The following is an 18700-nucleotide window of genomic DNA, read 5'->3' on the forward strand; positions in this document are numbered from 1 at the left end:
TTCCTTCAGTTACATTTACCTCTTCTTGCAGTCTTATATGCAGCTCTCTGTAGAAGCTTGTATCCAGGTATTCATTTACCTTTGTGATGGCTAATCTGAACTGCATGGATTCCTTACTAGCAGCTCTTGCTGCAGGCGAATCACAGTCCATGACTACTGCTAAGTCTGATTTCCATCACAACACTTGATGTGTGACACAGTATGCAGTGTTCCATAGGAGAAGCAAAAGCAGGGGGAAGTTGGAGAGGACGGTATAGAAATCAGAGTATGACTTCTGGAGAGTAAAAGGAAGCTAAGGCAGCTGAAGGTGGAGAAGGGTGGTTAGAGGCATTGATGTCTTGGTGGTGCAGGAGGAACTTCAGAATAGTGCAGTGATCTATCAGTATCTAGCACTGGAAAAAAGAACAAATATGTGAGAAGTGAAAGAGGAGAATGAGGAAGATGCTCATTTCCGTAGATGTGAGATAGGGAAATACCTTCTCTAATTGTTGAAGAATTTCTTAGGCTTCTGTGCTTCCAATATTAAAAGCCATGCATGGACAGAGCCTCACAGAGGAGATAGCTAGTTGTGTTGGCATGTGTGCCTGATGTTCCTCCTCCATGCATAAACAGTGCTTCCTGTCTGCTTATGAGATGCATGCTGGCTGGGCTTACCAGTGCTATGTCCAGAAGGAGCAATGTGATTTTTTTTCTTGCATAAGCAACACTTAATTACTAGCTTTTTTTTCTCCCGCCAAGTTCAGGGTTGCTTAGTGTGTTGTTTCCTTGAGATCTGCTTGATGAGGGTTTTTAGAATTCCTCTCATACTTGTAGTTTCGGGGAATGGTTGTTCCTATGTCTCCTCCTCTTCCTCTGTCAAGGAGGAAGAGGGGCACAAATCTCCTAGGGAGAGTAGGATCTCACCTGTTATGATTCTCTGGGAAATCTGAACACATGCTGATCTCTTAACTGCTCTCCTGGAGCTCTCTGTTTCTGTTTGGTGGCAAATTAAATAGTATTATGCACCAGTGGTACAGAAAAGACAATAGTACTCTGAAGCACTATTTTAGGAATGGCTAGAGAGTCATATGGAGTAAATTAAAAAATAAGCAAACAGAATACACATATTTCTCCTTCTGATACTTTTTGTTGTTTGGTCCTCTGACCTCACAGACCTACTCTTTAAATTGCGGGGGGTGGGAAGTAAGACTGCACCTTTTTTTTTTTTTTTTGGTCTAAGCTTCCCCAGGGCTAACACTTGGCTCTGTTTTCCAAACCACATCAGAAGAGGGCTTTGTATTTTCTTACAGCCACATTTGCATGGACTCCAGTAAGGCAGTTTGGGGCTATTTGGCATGATGAGCCCAAGCCACTGTGGCATTGGAGCAGGAACAGCAGGACCCACCTGTCTCTGCTGTCACCTCTCCATGCTGTTGAACAAGGCCCTTTGACAGCGTTGTACAACATGCTTTACTTCAGTGTCAGGTCTCAAATAGTCCGCTGAAGCCAGTGGGTGACTGGTAAACCCTGAGAGTGCAAATGATTTCCTTTAATGTCTGTTTTCACCAAGAATACTCTCCTTGGTATTTAAGGATTAGTTTGCCAACATCTGTGTGTTCCTGTACACACAGATGCACAGCTCACAGAAGTAGGAATTGTTTCTTTTACAAGATAGATATAAAAGCTGCTGTCTTTTCTTGGCTATGGTAAATGAAGGCACAGAGAATTACATTCGTTAAGGGCACTATCCTTTTCTGGTGTTTCTCCTCCCTGAAAGTGAGGATTAACATGTTCGTCATGGTTGCTGAACATCAGCACTTTGGAGAGTGGGAAGCTGGAAAGAAGTAAGGCGGCATAGGCTCAGGCGCAGAGCTCTTTTGTGCTTCTCTTCCCATCCTTCTGTTTAAGTGTGTTCGTTTAATGCACTTTTTAACGTACACCAAGTCTTCAGAAAATATTAAGAGGATAAAGTACTTTGGGGGAAGGGAGGAAGAATAATATTAGATAAACAAGTTTTAGCATCCTCCAGTGGCCCTTGCTATGTTTTTAAAGATTTATGCCAAATGCAGGCTTTATTGGAATTTGATCAGATAAAGCTCCGTTGTTATGGGAATGTCTTTGTTCATCAGTTTTGTTGCCTGCTTTGAAGACTTCATCGCATCTTTCTTTTATTAAGGTGCTTCTGTATTTATGAATAAAGTGCCTGCACCCTTCAGAAAAAGCTTGTCTTTTATGAATAAGCATTCCAAAAAATAAAGAGGCATCATCGCAAAGCTGGACAAGTGAAAACCCTGGGAGGGTGAGAAACAGTTGTTCAGTGAGTGTTGTGGTGTTGTTTTTAAGGTAGTTCTATTATGTACAGACTGTCAAACAATGACAAGTAAATGGAAACAGTGCCATGTTTTGGTAACACATCATAAAGCCTCAGGAAAAATGCAGCTGCAATGCTGTTTTTTATTGTCGTCGTTATCTGAGGCTGCTGCATGTGTGGGTACCTGATAGGCTGTGGAGAGGAATGTACCGCATGAAATATTAGAGGAAGAGAGAGCTGAGTCAGAGTAAATGTACAGCACCAGGTTAAAGCCCAAGGGGGACATCAGATTACAGTGAAGAATTTGAAGAGAGCAGGAGCAGAGCTTTGGTCCTTCTGTGTCGGGAGAGCCTGATCCCCACCAAGTGCTTCTGTGGTGTTCAGTCAGGGCCGAAGAATAGGAGCCGCCTACACTCCAGACAGCATTAACCCCAGTTTTTTTAAGGGCTTCTTTCTTCACTTTGAGGTATAAGAAAGAAGATACTGTGGAACATATTACCCCATTATGAGTCAGATTTAAATTTAAACCACAGTCAGTCTTTCAAATACCTTACTTCCAATTCAGACAATGTTTTGTCTTGTTATGCAGTTAGGGAATATGTTTAGAGTGAGCTACTATAAATTTGGGCCAAATCTCAGTAGTGCAAATCTGAGGCAATTTACACTGACTACAGTAGAGCTACTCCAGATTGATCCCAGTATAATCAAGAGCAGAGGGGCCTTGTTCTCTTCTTCTGCCAAAAAGTACTGTCTCTCATGCCATGGAACAAAATACCAGGAAGCAGGATTTGTGGCTCTGAACTGGCGCAGGATATCTGTATTACAGATATCACCTGGGGCATTTGATTTTAATTGACTGCCATCGCTGTGACCCACATATAAAGTAATATATTTGGATCTCACAATTTATGTATTGCTCTCCTGAAACCAGACTCTTGTAATCTGAAAGGTTGCAAGGTTACATTATTTGGCAAATGTACAGTGCTCTTTGAAGTGCCAAACACAGTATAAAGTGTAGGCCTAATAATTTTCTACTCTACCAACCTCTTCTTCCCCCCTGCCCCCCAGCAACTCTTCAGGACTAGAGGATCAGAGGGAGTTAATTTGCAGTATATTTCAGTCAAATTGCTTTCTCTTTGTTCCAGAACTCTTTTTTGTTTTGTTTTGTTCCAACACTGTATCCCCTGCAAAAATTCAGTACATTTGAGACCCTGTAGAGTACCTTTGGCAAATGATCTACGAGCGTGGGTTAAGGGAAGTATGTAACGCTGCGTCACATTCATTGTGACTTGAGAGCTTATCTGCAATGCAGCCACCTCCTGCCAGGAGCAGAGCACTTATTGAAGACGACTTGAAGAAGTATATAATATCCCATTAGCTACTGGCACGAGCCAGTGCGTCCTCCCAGCTAAGCGCTACTGTGCGCAGAAGTCTAGGGCACCGAGCTGATAGACAGATTTATTGCTGTTTGTGGTATGTGTATGTTATGGGGAGCATAGGAATGTGGGACATGGGTCAGAAGCAGGGCTCTGGCGTGCGGGTTTGAGCTCCTGCTATTAAAGCTGCAGTCTATCAGGGAAACCAGAGTGCACTGAGAGACGCACGAGTTTCAACCAAACACGGCAGAGTAAGAGCCATCACGCTGAAGAGTATTAGGTTGGCTTTCTAGCTCTGTGCTAGGAAGCCTTCAAGTGATGAGGAGGTAGTGTAGCTGTTTTGAGGTCCATGGTGAGGAAGGTGTTCAGGGGAAGTGGGGAGTGTTGTCCTCAGGGCGAGCTAGGGAACAGAAATGGCTGGAAGAAGAGAGAAAGGATAAATCTCGGGTCAAAAGAGGGAAAACCACGCTATAGAGCCTTTTCAAACTTGAAAAGCGGGCCACAGGCCCTCATCAAAAAGACTCCAAAAAATGCTCTCAGCGTCACTCAGTCAGCAGTGATGAGTCAACAGAATGACTCTGGACCTCCTTATGCTTTGCTTCCCTTTCTCAGTACTGCGCGTGTGAGGAAAAGCTGTGGAAGAGAGGTGTAGGAAAAGAACATGAAGCCTTGTTGGCAAGGAGCTTATATGGTAGATAGTGAAATACGGCTGTCAGAGACAGGACCGAGGAAAAGCAGGGGGTTGCGAGACCTGCACTTAGAAGGGAGATGACCACAGGAGTACCCTGCAGGACTCAGGGGATTTGGCTAGGAGACCAGAGAACCCACTCTGTTTTTGTTGATTTTGGCTCCTCTTTGTTGATATTTTAATAAAACATAATGTGCCTCTGGCAAGTCACAGCTAAATACTAGATAAGTTTACAGGATTTTTTTGTTTTGCTTCATTTTACATAAAATCTTTCTTTGGAGCTATCTTAAAATCTCTTAAATGGCAGGAAATTGCACTCAGTATTTCAAAATCTTCCAGGAGAAGGACCCCAGACCCTCCGTTCTTGTTTATTGCTTATACAACATAGTCCTCCTGCCAGGTTAAGCATAAATCAGACTATCAGCCTCAGGGCTGCATCCCCAACTTATACTGCACATGTATCTTCAGTGGCACGAGGAAGGCCTTTCTTGGGGAACAAATGGGGAGGAAATCCCTTCTCATGATACGTTCTCTTCCCTGAGGCTCCTCCTGTCACCACAGGGTGATGCAACGAGTCAGTCACAGTGATTCCCTCACATATCTGACGTCCCCTCACTTTTTGACCTGCTTTAGCCATTCATCTGTTTACCCTTTTCACACTTCACCCTCTTTTACCTTTAAGTGAGTAGCAGCTGGCACAGTAAGGGAATCCTGCTGCAGCTGTAGCCCATCCAGATACAAAAAGGGTTGGGTTATGCGTGCAATATGTTCTTTTTATTTGCAAGTTTGCATGAAGAACGTGTCTGGCAAGTTCTGAGCAGATGGATCAGAGAGCTATAGCTTTCTTAAAACTTTGGCAAGTACTCCATACCTTTGTATTTTGGCAGGCACTCTGCATCTCGTATACTAGTCTCTAAAGATTGTGCCGTCAGTTTGAGCCTGATTCAGAGACCCTTTCAAGTAATGGAAATGCTTCCATTGATAAACGGGGGGGGGCTATAAACTACCCTTTTGACTCCCTAACACTGAAAGCAGAATGTTACTTACCCTTTTGCAAAAGTAGTTACAAAAAGAGCTTGAAAATTCACAAAGAGAATTTTTCAAAAAATATGCAGTTGGTCTCTTGCACTGGTAGTGATAAGAAAAAGCAAACATTTTGATAGCTAGTAGACTTTTGATTATCTTGCAAAATGTGGAGGTTTTGCACTTTACAACATGCATTTTCACATACACCGAATAAGAAATCGGAGAGAAGCGATTGTAGTGGTTTACAATAGAATTAAAGGTTTGCTTATCCTTGTGTCCAGGATAGTATCCAAGGCCTAGAACAAGAGAATGAGAAAGGACTGAGAACTAGCACGGAGGTTGTTTTTTAACATTAACTTCAGGAAGGACTGGATGAAGTCATTGAGAGTTGTCTGAAGAGACCTTTGAAATTTGGAATCAGGCAGCGAATAGTGCGTACAAATTTTGAAGCCAAATTTTGAAGAGGCTGCATATGCAAATCTGGGGAATCTAGTTGTATTGCACAGGGTTACGTTTCAGTCTCTTGCAGTATTCTGTTAATTCAGAAGAGATTATCCTAAATGGCTGTTTTCAGCCATGCTGTGTGTAGCTGAACTTGTCTGTGCTCTAACGTTTACCGGCACACAACTTACCACTGGATTTGTTTGGCATTATTTACTTTGAGATCGCAAGTACGTGTCAAGTTATTTCCATTATTGTAAAAGGCCCTTGAAGTTCCAATGGAAACCACGGATAATGACCGATAAGTAAGAGAAAGGTTAGTGAGTCCGCCAAGATGCTGTAATACAAGAACATCACAGAAGTCTGAAATGATAGAGAGGGGAAGGAAGGAAGTTATCAGGGAGCCAACAGCATCTGGAGAGAGGAGATCAGAGAGTTCAGAACAAATGGAGAGAAAAAAACAGATTAATAGGAGGCTTTTACAAGAAAATACCACATTTACTATTATTTGGTGATAGCTAGAAACCACACTGTCCAATTGCAGTTAGCATCCTGAGTTCCAGGTCAACAGAGAAGACAAGATGGGTATTTTTTGATGGCTAGATGATCTTACTATGTTTTGCAAGTTCATCAACTTGTTTTAAAGAAAGCATATGTTGCCAAAATACGTCCCACCACTTGATGACCATTTTTCTCAGACCTAGTTATAAAATGTGCTTGTTACTAAAGTGTGGCCTTTGATGTGTGCCAGCAGTTTTCTTGGCTTCAGTAGATGTATGTCACTGACACATCAGGCTGTTTATCGTCACTGCTGAACCACAGTCAATTTTTTGTTTGTTTGCTTTCTGAGGAGGTGATGAATTTATTAGCCAAAACTATCCCACTGTAAATTATGTTTAATTACAGTTTTCCTGCTCTTTGGCATCTTATTGTGGTAACTGCAGGAAAATAAGAGTATTTACTGGTCAGGCCATCAAACCTGAAATAAACTAAGCCAGCTGCTCTCCTGGAGCTGCTCTAGTTATTTGAAAGAATCAGCGTATCTTTCTGTGGAGCTCTTTCCTTTGATGTGTGTAATGAGTCACAAAGACAGGCTGTTCTGGTGACTACTTTCAGTAGTTATTGTTTAGAATACATACACTAATATGTTTGTTCAGCTATCCCCTACTTTGGCTGCCTACATATACATGAGAAGAAAGGAGGTAGACAAATATTTGAGCGAAGTATTTATCTCTTTCTGTTAACAGTGTCTTATGTCTTGGAGTTTTTTCTTCTGTTCTTGTTTTTGTTTTTTAACTGCTACAATTATATTGACATGAAATGCTGGTATTCTGATTTTTAGCAGCCTCTAATTTGCCTTATTTTTGTAAAGAAGACAAATTTCCAAAATTTTTTTCAAACAGTATTTATTTTTTATTACAATTCATATAGCACTCTCAGTGTTCTTTACAGTTTATAATATAAACACTAAGACAATCATTGTCCTTATTTTTATTCTTGGAACTGACTTATAGTGATAGAGTTGCACTTGTTACACAAACTATACTTGGGAGTATAAACAGGCATACACATAATAGTTTTTTCCTTCAGTATTTTTATCAATACCTCCAGCTTTTTGCTACTTAAATTAAAAAAAATATCAGTTATGGCACTGCAGTTGAGCTGACAAATAAACAGAGCAGGTGACAGAAGTATTTTAGACATCAGCTTTTTCTGGAAAGTCATTTGTTTTTCTTCTGCAACCAGTTTCACTACTAATTGCACAGATCATGCTGATTCAGGATATGCTTGCAAGGTAGTATCAGGGTCAGGGCCCCTCATAATGGACAAGGAGGAACACAGATAAATTACTGCCAGCAGAGCAGAGAATCACCCCTTTAAGAACCTTTATAGAACTAAAGAGCAGAAGTTTTCAACAGATTTAATAAAATACCAGAAATCTGATTGATAGGCTTGATGAAGGTGACATGTAAATGTTCTCATCACTGAGAACACCGAGGGGGCTTCATAAACACATGAAGAAGTACATGTTTCGCTCATGCATGTGTAAAGGTGTGCAAGCTCACACCTGCATGTGTGCACTTTTTGTGCATTGTCAGCGACTTATGCATGCAGATGTTCAAATGTGCCACTTGTGAGTGAGGGGGATGAGGTTGTTTGTGTGGCATTTCTGTCTCCTGCTCATGCAAGTGATTGAATCTGGCATTTCTGCGTGCAGGTGGTGATGCACCAAAGGCAAAAAAAAAGCTAGCAATTCAGGTTACGATTCAAAGAGACATCAAACTCTTATGCTTTTTTAAGAGAGAGTGTTTAGACAAGGTGCCAGAGGACAATGATAAAGGATTAAAGTGGAACTTTAACTCACAACCTCTTTTACGTGCAGATTTTAAGTCTTCCTTCTCTCCTGTGTTCTTTTTTTCCATGTTTTCTGTTAATACTTTTAATTCACTGAAAGTGTTAATTAGATTTTACAGATAAACTCTTTTGGATAAGGCCTTCACTTTTTAGACTTTCATTTAGTTCCTGCAAATATAAGTCATGCAACATTATTTCAGGCTGATACAGCGTTAAAATGAAAATCTGATAGAGGGGTTTGATGTGGTTATGGTGGGCTAAGTACAAAGGCAAGGCGACGTTTATATGTAAAGCAATGTTTATAGGTGAAGGCAATATCTCTTTTAAGATCAGTCAGAAGAGTTGGAAGAAGTAGACAAGCTTTCAAACACAAAAGCTGCAAGGCGTGCAAAAGGCTGTCCTTTTCTGCAACAAAGCTAGACAATCTAGTAGGAAGAGAGCGTCAGAAGTACTGAAAGAGAAGTTTTCCGAAGGGAACAGGCTTGAGCGTGTTTTGGAAGAAAAGGATGTGTTAGTGAAGCGGAAGGTATGACCAGAAATGAAGTGCAGAGTACAGAAGTGAACCAAAGGGAGAAGACAGCAGAGAAAATCTAGAGTGCTTATGAAATACTAATTTGTGGAACACTCATTTGAAGAACATGTTGTAGCTGTAAAAACTTCTGACCTGTGTCTACAAATACACCACTTCATTTATCACCTTGTAGAATGCACAGATTGAAGCAGCTTTGCTAATCTCACCAATTATGGCCTTACTCACACTTAGTAACTTTTTACCTAAGAACTGGTTGTGCTTGCTAAACCCATGATGCTGATCGTGGAAATTACTTAGGCTGTACTTAACTTTGATTTTTTAGCTCTTTCCTTCTGGCATAATTTTCTTCTGGAACATGCTGCATAAACAACTCGGAGAGAAGTCTCACTTTCAGCCATCACAGACAGTATGGACCATATAGTATAGCGTTCATATCTTTTTTTAATCCACACTGAGGTCATCCTGTTGTACTGTTTTGAAACCCACAGATGCTTTTCTTATCATTCAGTTCATAGGTCAGGATGGATTTTCTCTCTGCCATTGAATATGTGGGGTGATCATCTCTTGTGCTTTTGTAAATGCCTTTCATGCCGAGTAAATACTGACAGTCCTTGACTTTGTCTTTTCGTGGGAGTGGGATTGGGATAAAGACATTGTCTTTTGGGTTCCAAGGTGCAGCTGAGTCTTCATAACATATCAAAGACCAATTACAGTTAACAGTAGGTTAGTCTTAGCCTATTATTTACTTTTAGATCCTTACATCACTGCCAAACCTGCTGTGAGGTATGCAGTTTCTGGAGTCTTTGGAAGGATATGACTGTGCAGAAAGGAAGGGGAGAGCCAAATTCTTGTGGCCCTTTTGCCTTCTTTTTTTCCCCTCCTCAGACACATCTCTGCAGAATGACAGCAGTGTTGCATTCCCAGAAACACTTGAGTAAAGACCAAAGGGAAAGCAAAGTTATGCTTCTCTGGGACTTTCCCAGCAGTGATTAGTGATTCTCTTATCCCTCTGGCACTTTTGAGCAATGAGAGCCTCCTTGCTGCTGTCAGACTCTCTATAAACAGTTGTTCAAACACTTTGTTTGAAGGTTGCCTCGTGAAAAGGGGCCCCGAACTTAAATGTTTGAATGCCCTCAATTTCTACCGGAGAATTTAACATCCCTTTCCTAAGGGCATTTCATAATTTTCTGGATTAGGACCAACATCTTCCTGTATCTTTCCACTTCCTTGGTCCTACTGTAAATGCCTTGGTCAGAAGGAAGAGCTAGAGCTTATCGTACTGCTTTTCCTTGCATAAGACAGATGTTATCATGGGAGCTGCACTGTTGGCATTCGAAAGGTGTAGTGCTCCAATGAAATAAAAAGGGGAACTCAGTCTGTGGGGCATGTAGAATCTGCCTGTTTCAGTGTTGCTTCTTTTTGTATTTCATTGTGAAAAACATAATTTTATCATGATGACATAATTTCACGCCTCTTTTGAAATATTTTTATTTACATATTTTATGCAGTTTCACCATTGCTTCATACCAACACAGTTTGCTAGATGTCAGAGAAGTCCAGGTTGAGAAAATAAGAAGGAAGCAATGAGAAATGTCTACCAGTTATTCATTTGGGGATAGACTTGGGTGGTGACATAAAGGAAGAACCCAAAACAACATAAAAAGTTGCATGGCTGACGTGCCAAAAGTTACAAAGTGATGTTATCATATATTCTTGATTAGAATTGACTTAATGTTGCATTGCATTCTGCATCACAAAACTCCCTGCATCGCAAAACTATCAACATAGTAATAACCAGGAAACTAGAAACCTGTTAGCAGCCAACAGCCCAATTGTTTTCTTTCAGGACTTAGAGTAAATAATAGCAGGCTATGCTTGTATGTGGGAAAGTGCTTGCTCAATCATGTAGACATAAGGAAGACTGTGGGCACTTGGAATTCTAGGCACACACTGCTGTGTCTTGAAGGGGAGGAGACTTTATTTTTCTAAAGGTAATTTTGCTGCATGCCTCCTAACTAACTTTGATAAACCTTGTGACCCAAATACCGATCCAGTTGAGATCAAAATCTGGACAGAAGCAGCATCATCTATTGCACAAATCTGTGTGTGGCCAAGTTTCACACCTCACTGAGTTTCTGTGTGCCCCCAGATTAGCTGTATGGGCCATACTTTTTTTCTGTTTAATGTGTGACTAGTAACTGAAATCAAAGGGAAAACTGGAGGCATTAATAAGGCAACAGTGTACAGATTAGTTATGGGTGAGCAGTACAATATCTTCAGTGTAGCGAATATATTCTACAGGCTCTACTTTAGCATCTGGTATGCTCTAGCCAGTATAAGTATTATTCAACATGGTAAAATAACTTCTCTTTTGATGTCCTAGTTTATTTTGGTCTCTTGTCCACTGGTGTTGCAAGACAAGATTTCAGTGCCGTCTTTCTGAATGATTTTTCTTGGTAGGAACATGCAACAGTGTTTTACTTGACAGCATGAGCTGATTTCAGTAGGATGTTTTCATATCGCCTTCCTCTCCCCACACCCCCCGAGAAAATCTATGAAGCAAAGAGCAAATGTGGGAATACACTTACTCGTTTTTGCGTCAGACATCTTTATTTGTGGGATGCACTGCAGCAGTGACAGGGCAGAAGGAGGGCATGGTTGTACCCTTGTGCTTAGAAGTATGGAACAACTGGTGGTGGGTAGAGACCATTTGCAGCACAAATCCTAAGGGAAATGAGACATGAAAGACCTTATTAGACAGTCACCTTTACTGCAATAGTGAAAGGATTTAGTCCGTGTTGCTGTTAAAGTAGGTAGTAAAGATTTTGTCAAAACCATGTACAGAGAAACACACTGTTATTTTTCAGTCCTGAAATAGACTGACAGCGTGCCCAAATGTTCATCTGCTACATAGAGGTTTGAGCTGTGATTGTTTTTGCTGCTGTTTTAGCTGGCTGTCTATTTTGATAAAAACTTGCTAAATTTTAACCTGTAGGCAGTCATATTTGTTGTTTCTTGCAGGTTCTAAAATCCAAAGAATTATCATCACCAGGACAGCGCTACATTGATAGCAAAGTAGTTAAAACGAGAGCTGAAGGAGAATGGTTATCTTTTGATGTCACCGAGGCTGTACACGAATGGCTCCATCACAGAGGTGATGACAAGTGCTCTTTCCCCTCACTCTTGACCCAACTCCTCCTCCATTAAGTCAGCATTATTTCAGGTTCACTCCACGTGTAAAAATCAATTCCACTTAACTTTCATGTTTTGCAGACAGGAACCTTGGATTTAAGATAAGTTTACATTGTCCATGCTGTACCTTCGTGCCTTCCAATAATTATATCATCCCAAATAAAAGTGAGGAGCTTGAAGCAAGATTTGCAGGTAATGAAAGAAAAAAACTTTTAAAGATGTTATGATGCTTGCTAGCTGTGGAGAGAAACCAAGACCTCTTACTGTCTCTTTAAAATAGAATTCAGCTTATTGAAAGCTTACTCATTTGAGAATCATGATTCCCAAATGGTAGGAAATGGTATTGAAGGCACAAGCCTAAAACTGTATCAGCTGAACGATTCTAAAAGCAAAGGGTACAAGTAAGCTGTTTCATTCCGTGCGTTCAGCTCTGATGTCATTAAGTGTTCGTGATAACAGTTTGCAGCATACACGTTGAGTATACGTACATTCAATTTTGGGTATTTAGAGGATCTGGGAAGACTACTGGACGGTAGACAATCCACTGTTGGGTAGTCATGAGGAAACTTACTGAGTGCTTTCAAACTAAACTTTTTGACTGCTGTCCATCCTAACACTGTAATGGGTCAGGCTTCAGTAGAGAAGGCTACAGCTGGAAAGTCGAATTAGGATCGTGTCTGGCACACATAAGCTGTTTGCAGTAGATCTGTGTGTGAGCATGGTGCATTTTACAAGCGTATCAGAGAAAACAGTGCTTGGCATGGCAAATTATCTAAGTCTAGGCAACAGCTGGCTAGTTTGCTCCTAAGCTTCCCCAAACAAGTTTGAAAGGTAGTTCTAGTGGGAAGGGCACAGTTCCCTGAAGAGTCACTTCCATAACATAAAGACATTGAATACAGGCTGCCTGGTATCCAAGAGTGAGAGGTCATCTCATCTAACTTAAGCTGCCTAGTAGAAGGTGTCTAAGCTAAGCCAGCTATCCGATCTTTGCAGTAAATGGGAGGAGAAAGGCATAGTCAGGATATAAATCATCCTACCTGTTGCAGAATGGGATGAATTGCTGTACAGAGGCTCCTTCCTCTGTCCTCACTGCGTATAGAGCATCTGAGCCTTTGTAAGTACCTGCAAAAGTACTTGCAGCTATTTTGGCATACTAAATAACTTTTTTTTAAATTTTTTTTTTTTGTTATATCAGTAATATTTTAACGGAACTACATTAGTTAACGCTGGATATCTCTATATCTACTCACCGTTGTTGACACATTCCATTTATTGTAAATTATATTTTTTTATATTCATTGCACATAATGTTTTTGATGCAGACAGTTTGCTTGGTGCAAAATTAAAGATTGAATTGTGGCAGGTAAATAGTAAATAATAGTTTGTAGTGAGGGCTATGGATGTGTATGCTTCTTACAGACAGCAGACAAGGTGAGATAGAGCAAGTATATCAAGGTCACATAAACTCCCTTGTATTTTTAAATCAAGTTTCAGTTTCAAAAACGGAATTGTTATTTAATTGACATTGATTGTGCAGTCATTACCATTAACCAGTACCTACTCAATATAGCTACATTAGCGCCGGCCCAAATTCTGTTTGTGAAATTCTCATTTGTTCAAGTATATCATTTATTTATTTTTCAAGGATTTGGCTGTATTCCTTCTAAAGTATTATATTTTTTACCATTGTTTCACTATGTTATTTCTTTTTTTCTGTAAGTAATTATCAGTATTGTACGTACGATTAAGGCCACTGTGTATATTTATTATGTGTTTTAAAATTGTGAGTATGAAATTTGATCACTGTAAATGTGAATGTAACAAAAAGAAAAGTCTATCTTTTTCTCTTTAGATAGCATTATCTGCTTCAGGAGGTTAATTTTCAAAAGGTACTTAGCAAAATGTGTAACATTAGCTGTTTGAACTGCTAGAAAAGGCTAACACCTTGAGTTCTTTTGCCCATGCTGTTGCCAAGATAAGAAGCTAGTAAGGCAAATAGTATTTCAAGAGAGCAAATACAAAATGTGAGGTCACTGATTTCCACTTCCAGAAGAGATATTTTGATCCGTGTCCTTGCCATACGCATACAAAAGAAAGGTCTAGAATAACTGATTTCCTGGGTTAATTAGCAGAATTACATAGACTCCCAATGGGAGACAGAAAGAGAATTTACAAGCATGAGAAAGAGGTAAATGTGATGGAGAAGAAGAGTTATTCAGGATAGAGTAATGGTTTATAAAGAGAAATAATGGGATGGAAGTAAGCAGTGGGAAGTGCACGTTAAATATCCAGAGTAGCTTTATTGGTGTTATGAGATTTTAAAAGGTATATAGCTACTCAAAGATTGGAATACTGCCTTAAGTGAAGTGGCAAAAGCATCATTGCTTGGGGCGTTTGAAACTAATTTAAGTGGAGCGAGTAGGCACATGTTGTGGAATGAAGTGACCCAAGATGTCTTTTCTGTTATTCATTTAAACTGTTTTCGTAAATGTACTGAAAAGCCATTCAGAAGGCTCTGAACGTGGGATGGCTGATAAGATAGATACGGAAGAACTGTGAATGTCTTAATGCAGGGATCTCAGGTTGAAATCTGCCCCCGCTTTGCCAGTAAACACGCTCAGCTGACACCATCATTGCCCAGTTTTTGAGAGAATTTTTTTAAAGAGATGGTTTATTTAATTTGTGAAGAAAAAGCAACACAATGTTTATCACCAAAATGTATTTTTTGAAGGTATTGATGACTACACATATTCCAGTGGTGATGTGAAAGCTTTAAAGTCCAATAGGAAAAAATACAGTGGGAAGACCCCACATCTTCTGCTAATGTTATTACCCTCCTACAGACTTGAGTCGCAACAGCCCAGTCGGCGGAAGAAGCGTGCTCTAGATGCTGCCTATTGTTTTAGGTAACTATGCATCTATATTCAGCGTACTTATATGGTCATGCAAACCTAAGTCCCTCTGAGGTGTAATGTAGTTGCTTATAATGTAAGGTGATGTTTCTTTCTGATAGGCGTTTATACAGGACTTGGCCCCTCATTTGCAGAGCAGCAGTGTCTGTGTCCAGCAGTACTCTTACGGTTGTGTAGGGCGTGCAGCTGGTATCTGCCAAGCGCTCTCCCCTTCCAGGGAAGATAATGGCAAATGAGGATGCTTATGGCCTTAGAAAGCAGGAAACGGAGTTCCGTCTGGGATGATTCCCAGGCTCATCAGCCCCGTAATTCCAGGCAAATTGTCAGCTCCAATATGTTCACCTACTCAAATAAGCCATTCAGTAGGGCCTGGAGAAAAATACTGATTCTCCAGGCAAACCATTAGCTTTGGCTGCATAAGCAAGTATTGAGCACATGCCTGAGCACCTGATTTCAGTTACAGTATAAGCCATTATTAGTGTGATTTGGTTGTGAATTGCTGGGAATCAGAATTTCCAGCCTGTAAAGCATCTTTCAGGGAGCAAGCAACTGGATTATTTTTTATCTCCTGTGTAGGCTTTTTACGACTGATGCATTTGTCTGTATTTTATTTCCAGGAATGTGCAGGACAATTGCTGCCTGCGTCCACTTTATATTGACTTCAAGAGGGATCTTGGCTGGAAATGGATTCATGAACCTAAAGGGTATCATGCTAATTTCTGTGCAGGAGCCTGCCCATATTTATGGAGCTCAGATACTCAGCATAGCAGAGTAAGTAATGACTTTGGTAATTTTCAGCTCCATTTTATAACTGCAGGGTGAGATATGTTTCTAGGACTGTCATTAGTACCAATGCCAAAAGCTTCTACTTATTATCCTCATAACTTAGAATGATGAAATGTGGCCCTACAGAGGGACCGGGACATGGCCTCAAGCTAGAGTTGAAGCAGAGGGCATGTATTGTCCCAGAGATTTATTTTTAATATGTTCATCAATATGACATATGGATGTATCAAATACTGCTTCTGAATATTAACATGATGTAGCTTTGGAAGGCCACCTGAAAAAGGGACCTTTCACTAAAGAGCATAAATGAAAGATGGCACAATGAATTCTCTCAAGAGGCACTAAGGGAGGCACTATCAGAGAGTAATAGAGCAGCTGAATCTTACCACCTGATTATCACCTACTCTATGATCTGCTGTTCTTCATCTTCCGTTGTTACTGATCTGCTACCAGACCAAGAATTGATCTGTATCTACTGCCATTTCATGAAAATATACCAATACATGTATTTCTTCTTTTGCTTGGAAAGTTCTTGCACTTTGAAAGTTTGTATGTGAAAGAGAAACTCTGTGTTTGGGATGCTGCTGAACTGACAGGAATCCGGGATGGGGTCTGCTATTTTAGGATTGCAGTATTTTAGCCACCTACCTTAGCATGAGTGGAATTGTGCCTTAAAGTGCTTATTTCTCTCTACTGACAGTAAGGCTGTCTAGACAGTAAATGCAAGAGGCAGACATATGCATTGCATTTGTCATAGAGTAAGAATTTCACCCCTCGATTCACACCAAGAATGAGCCTCCCTTTCTTCAAGCCACAAAATATCTGAATCAACATTAGTCAGCAGTGAGAGCTGCTCATGTCAAAGGGGCAGCTTTCTTTCCCTTTGGTATGTAAAGCTATTACAGTCCAGCTCTGTGCTCTTCTTGAACTTAAAGAGCTAAGTGTAGATAACCCTCTTAGCTCTCACTGGCTTTGTCATTATAGTACTAGCAGTGTCAGCAGGCACAGGTATAAATATGGTAAGTGTGTTCCCCTGCTGTTGTGCAGTAATAGTGTACATAGTTTGGAGCAGCACTTGTTTTTTAAGGAAAGAGGAAGAATAACTGTCATGGTCACAAATATGTGGTTTGGTTAGTTACCCAAGGAGTCAAAAGTTGCTTAATAAAGTACGCAGTGTTGCTGTCCTGAACAGCTCTTCTGTCTCTCTAAGCTGTAAGTGTTGTGCCGAAGCTCTAGGAAAAGGTCACTTAGTGTTTAGCTAGCACATTAATGGCATCCTCGGAAATACCTATGTATCATCAGTGGGTAACCTACATACTTCCCGTGCAGAGGACCGTGCCTATGAAAGTAATGTGACAGAAAGCACCAGAGCTGCTGCCTTTGCCACAGCTGATTCTCAGTGAGAGTAACTGCTGTTTAAGTCCTAGTTCTGACCCAGTGGCATTAATGGACCTGCTAAAAAGTGGCGTGGGAGGAAAAGCAGAGGAATGCTTATGTGCTGAAGGGCTCTCTTCTCTGGTGCGCTTGCAAACCACAATCCTGTGACAGCAAACGGTAGTCTGAAGACACAGCTGAAACCCTGTGTCAGTGTCTCCTTTCCTTGTGCACACAGCGTGCCTGGTAATTTGAAGGGCGACGTTTTCACGGCAGGCTGCAGGCATGTACCTGTTCTGAGATTTCAGGCTGCCGAGGCGAAGGCTTAGGAAACTCACGGAGGTGCCAACAGATGGAACTGAAGGAACGTACTGAAATGTTAACGTCCAGGAATCTTTCTGTTGGTTTCGGTGGGCTTCCTGTCAGGCCCTGTCGGAGGAATCGAAGCAGAGAGGAATTTGGTTCGCAGAGCGTCAGGACGGCAGGGATAGCTGTCTCACTCACCCTTTTTTCCTCTCTCCTTTTAGGTACTCAGCTTGTATAACACCATAAATCCAGAAGCTTCTGCCTCTCCGTGCTGTGTCTCCCAGGATTTAGAGCCCCTCACCATCCTGTACTACATTGGCAAAACGCCCAAAATCGAACAGCTGTCCAACATGATCGTAAAGTCTTGCAAATGCAGCTAAAGAATGCCCCTGAAACAGCGTGACGTGTGTGTATTATTAAAAAAAAAAAAATACCAAGGAAAAAAGAAAGAGAGAGAGAGAGAGAGAGATAAAGAAAGAAAAATGAAAACCCAGGTTCATCAGTGTTAAAAGAAAAAAAAAAAAGAAGAAGAAAAAAAGCGGTACTAGTCTGAACTGTTTGAAAGTTTGTTTTGTTTTTTTTTTTAAACTGGCATCTGAAGCAAAACATTGAAGGCCTTTATCCTACATTTCACCTACACATAGTGTGAGATAGACGAGAAGCAAAGTTAAAGGAAAAAAAACCTTTTAAAAAATAAACACTGGAAGAAATTTGTTAGTGTTACTATGTGAAGGGAAAAAAACAGGAAAATCCCATGAAGTGGAGTTGCTGTATCTGTCCCGTGCCTTACTTGATCTCTCTGTATTGTTACGCAATAGGCATCCTACCCATTCCTCTTAGTTTTAGAGTTAACAGTGCATTATTTATTTGTGTGTAAAAACGAACATCAAACGAACATTTCCGTATCGCCATTGGAAAAAAGAAAACCAGCAAATGTGGACAAAGTGGAGACCAAATAAGCTGCCAGAAATACATATAAAGCCTAGAGGAGGAACTCAAGCTCAAAAGATTCTGAAAAGTAATGGCTAGTTTAGTTCAATTAAAATAGAATTCAGTTATTGCGTTATTGAGAAACTCTGCCTTTAAAATACCTTATTTTTCATGCCAGCTGCCTAGGGAGGCTTCTTGTAAGGTCTCAAGCCCTTGTTTTAAATACTGAATAACTTACTAATAAAGGACACTCTGTTTCAGTCTCAAAGACAAGTCTATAAGATTTTTTTTTTTACTGTAAATGATTTAAAATGTCAGTTTAGTAAACCAGTGAAATATTTAACATGTACTGGTCTAATCTTCAGACCTTAATATGTTGCTGTATAGCTATGCTATGGGTTTTTTGTTCTTTTGGTATATGTAACCATACCTAGAGTATTACAATAGGTGGGTAGTAAAAGCCAGCTTAATTGGAAACATATCTGTAGATCT

General features: G+C 40.4%; 1 protein-coding gene across 1 annotated transcript in view; it reads left to right on the forward strand.

Annotated features, from left to right (window-relative positions):
* Positions 1 to 18306, forward strand: part of TGFB2 (transforming growth factor beta 2) — a 66950-nt gene extending 48644 nt beyond the window's left edge. Inside the window, exons 3-7 of the mRNA XM_009669008.2 lie at positions 11730 to 11862; positions 11982 to 12092; positions 14632 to 14806; positions 15430 to 15583; positions 17500 to 18306. Of these exons, the coding sequence (XP_009667303.1) occupies positions 11730 to 11862; positions 11982 to 12092; positions 14632 to 14806; positions 15430 to 15583; positions 17500 to 17658 (732 nt within the window). The 3' untranslated portion in view covers positions 17659 to 18306. The remainder of the gene's footprint in view (positions 1 to 11729; positions 11863 to 11981; positions 12093 to 14631; positions 14807 to 15429; positions 15584 to 17499) is intronic.
* The last annotated feature ends 394 nt before the right edge of the window (positions 18307 to 18700 follow it).

This window comes from Struthio camelus, chromosome 3 (genome assembly GCF_040807025.1).
Source record: "Struthio camelus isolate bStrCam1 chromosome 3, bStrCam1.hap1, whole genome shotgun sequence".
NCBI lineage: Eukaryota > Metazoa > Chordata > Aves > Struthioniformes > Struthionidae > Struthio > Struthio camelus.